This window comes from Brassica oleracea, chromosome C9, assembly GCF_000695525.1.
Source record: "Brassica oleracea var. oleracea cultivar TO1000 chromosome C9, BOL, whole genome shotgun sequence".
NCBI lineage: Eukaryota > Viridiplantae > Streptophyta > Magnoliopsida > Brassicales > Brassicaceae > Brassica > Brassica oleracea.
This window is the reverse complement of record NC_027756.1, coordinates 11002815-11006466: the sequence shown is the minus strand read 5'-3', so window position 1 is coordinate 11006466 and position 3652 is coordinate 11002815. Positions and strand designations below refer to the sequence as shown.

The 3652-nt window shown below is 30.3% G+C and overlaps 1 protein-coding gene across 1 annotated transcript; it reads right to left on the bottom strand.

The window, feature by feature from the left end:
- Positions 1 to 1393: 1393 nt before the first annotated feature.
- On the bottom strand, positions 1394 to 2657 carry LOC106315931 (uncharacterized protein C119.09c-like). The gene is made up of 3 exons (XM_013753775.1): positions 2363 to 2657; positions 2137 to 2285; positions 1394 to 1703 (listed from the first exon to the last, which is right to left on the bottom strand). The coding sequence occupies exons 1-3, from the start codon at positions 2540 to 2542 to the stop codon at positions 1565 to 1567; spliced, it is 468 nt and encodes a 155-aa protein (XP_013609229.1). The 5' UTR covers positions 2543 to 2657; the 3' UTR covers positions 1394 to 1564.
- Positions 2658 to 3652: the final 995 nt, after the last annotated feature.

Below are 3652 nucleotides of genomic sequence, written 5' to 3'. Positions count from 1 at the left end.
AATTTATTGAAATTATTTTTAATTTCAACAATATACAAAAACAAATTTTGTACAAAACTTACTTACCACAAGTAATATTTAAATAATATTATTCCTGTGATATTCGCGAAAAGTCATCTACTAAAAACAAAAAAGTACTAGACCATCTTAAGACTCTTGATCTCGAAAACAATTTTACCAACATTTAATTTTGTGAAAATATATTTTTTAAAAATACTTCGATGATAGTCATTAAAAAAATACTTTGATGATAGTCATTAGTTTATTCATATTATCTGCACCAGTTCAACATTAAATGCAAGCATATAAAATAGTAACATCATTAAGTATAAATATACATACGTAATAAATACTACATCGACGATGCAAAGATAAATGTTTTGAAAAACATTATTTCACATAATTAGATTTTTCTATTTTATATAAATGTTATATTGTTTAATAATAGAATATTGAATTTTTTAAAAAATAATTGAATTAATTAAGTAACTATTATTTTTAAGAAAAATTTCATATAAATATTCCAACTAAATTTCGTTGAACTTTTTAATACACAAACTTCTTTGTTAACCGGTTTAATACCCAAAATAATTATTAATTTTCCTTTTAGTACACTTACTTTTATATATGTACTTATTTTAATACTTGAACTATGTTTTTAATCAAAAATATTAGTAAGTTTCAAACAATTTTTTTAAATCTCTAAAACTCAAAAACAAAATCTCAAAAATTCCAAATTTTGTTTTAAGATTTAGGAATAAAAGTAACTAAATTGTTGATATTCTTAAATTTTTTTATAATTTTAGTTTAATTTTAAATTTAGTGTGTTCATGATGTTTAAAACTAATTTATTTATTTTATTCATAATTATTATTTTTTTCTAAAATTTAACCAAAATTTAGGTAATTTTATTCTTAAATCTTAAATTAAAATTTGAAATTTTTAAGATTTAGTAAAAAAATTAGAGATTTTTTAGGTTTGGTTTAAAATTTATTAATATTTTGATTAAAATAAGCATTGTAGGGTATTAAATTTTACTATTTTTGAAGTAAGTTTATCAAATGAGCAAAATATTTAGTTTTGATATTAAACCGGATAGCAAAAAAAGTTTAGGTATTATAAAGCTGAGTTTTGTAACAAAATTTAGTCTGAATATTTTAATGAAATTTTCCCTTAGTTTTATTTTATAAAAAAAATTCATAGATGATATTAATTTAATTATGATATTGATTTAAGTGTGAACAAATGAAAAAAAAAACTATTTTTATGGAAAGGAATGATTCACATGAAATGCAAATAAACAATTTTAAAGTCTAAAATGACTATGTCGACTGTATATCATGTATATTAGTATTAGTATATGATTTTTGAAAAAAAATCACTAAACCACGGGTTCAGACTTACAAACCCACTTTGGAATGACTTATTTGGTTTTTACATAAATAAGTAAAAGAAAAAAATCTAAGGAGAAGAAGAAGAAGAAGACAAAAGTGGCATATGTATTTCCATTTCTAAGGCATCATGATCAGATTGATTTACCACAAAATATCTCATTTGGTGCTTTTCACTGGTCTGCATTGATTCCAAAGATGCGAACCTTGTGCATGTGCGGGAACTTTGCAACCACCATTATAAATACAGAAAGCGTGTTCAGTAACAGCATGGGATTTTGATAGTCTGTCGTGTGCGATGCTATCAAGTACCTATGAGTAAAACACACAATTTTCACTTATAAGACTTGTCACCAGTAATAATATGTAGTTATGTCCAAACATCCTAACATTGCGTAATCCCACGACAAAAGAGAAAAGAAGCATGGTTTAATATTCCTTACAGCTCTCAGAGAGCGTTCTGTGGGAATCCTGAGCAGGAACGCTAAAATCAAAGGCTAATAGGAGCTAGATCCTAAGGAATGAGATTGGCATAAAAGAAGGAGAATGAAAGAGGTTACTGATGCACACCAAAAAGAAAAGAGAGGAAGTGAATAAAATAGCTATGGCAATGTTCTAATAGCTCTCAACACAAGTGACTTTTATACAAATGGGAACAACGAAGAGGTTCCCAATTGACCTACACAAGGTGGTTATAGGGGAGGCATGAGAGAGAGAGAGAGAGAGAGAGAGAGAGAGAGCTTACAAGACAACGGGAACAAGAGTGAGGAACTTGCGATTGCGAGTGAGTTGCTTGCCGTTGTCAATCTGTTCCCACCAAGTCAGCCTATTGTAGATCCCCTGATCATCCCCAAACGGCGTTCCCTTCTTCCAGTGAAACAAATGATACGTAACCTATAAAGAAGAAGAGTGGTTCACGAATTGAATTGAATTGAATCGAATCGAATGAGATCGATCTTGCGCTTGCTTACGGCGAAATGGGCGAGGTGGACGATGGTCCAGGCCATGCCAGGGGAACAATTGAAGATGGATTGAACGAGGAGCCATGAGAAGAAGAGGATGAGGATGTAAGTCGTCCACACCCCTGGATACGTGAACCACTCCGTGTTCCGGTTCACGTCCGTCGTCGGCAACGCTCTCACGTACATCATTCCAACCCACACCACACAGATCAATCAGATCTCTCCGACTTTTACGATCCTTTCCTTCTGTTTTTTTTTTTGATCAATTTTTCCCTCTTCGTTCGTTCTCTGATCTCTCTCTCTCTCTCTATTCAGAGAAGGAAGGAGGAGGAAGAAGGAAACACGTATCGCTCTTCTCTCTCAGCTTTCACAGTCCGTTGGGTTTGGGCTGGGCTGGGCCTTAGACCTATTGGGAATTTCAATAGCACATATTGTTCAATCCCTCTTATTATTGGGCCTTTCAATAGCACATATTGTCTAAACCCTCTTACCATGCCACATAGAATTAGCTATAAAAACAATAAATTAAAAATAATAAATAGCTAAAAAAAACAATAAACACATTAAAACCGTCTACGAAACTCTAAAAACCTAAAGTCTAAATCTAAAACCTTAAACCTTAAATCCTAACTATCAATCATAAACCTTAAATTTTAAATCATAAACCCTAAACCCAAAACTCTAATTCTTAAATTCTAAACCCTAAATCCTAAACTCTAAACCCAAAATTCTAAACTATAAACACTAAATCATAACCCTAAATTCCATAAGTACTAAATTCTAAATCATAAACTCTAAACCAAAAACCCTAAACTATAAACCCTAAACCCATCACTTGTTTAGGATTATGGGGTTTAGAATTTTAGGTTTAGTGTTAAAATTTAGAGTTTAGGGTTTAAGATTATGGGGTTTAGTGTTAAGATTTGGAGTTGTGGGTTCAGGATTTGGAGTCTAGGGTTCTGGGGTTTAGAATTTTAAGTTTAGGGTTTAGGATTTAGAATTTAGGTTTAGGGTTAGGATTGATTTGTTAGGTTTAAGGTTTAGAATTTAGTAATTAACATTTAGGGTTTAGGGTTTATCGTTTAGAATTTTGGGTTTAGGGTTTAAGATTTAGGTTTAGATTTCAGGATTTGGAGTTTTAGGTTTAGAGTTCAAATTCTAGGATTTGGAGTTTTAGGTTTAGAGTTCAAATTCTAGGATTTAAGATTTATGTTTTAGAGTTTTGGATTTAGGGTTTATGATTTAGGGTTTATAGTTTTAAATTTTAGGTTTTTAGAGCTCGGTATTGATTTTATTATT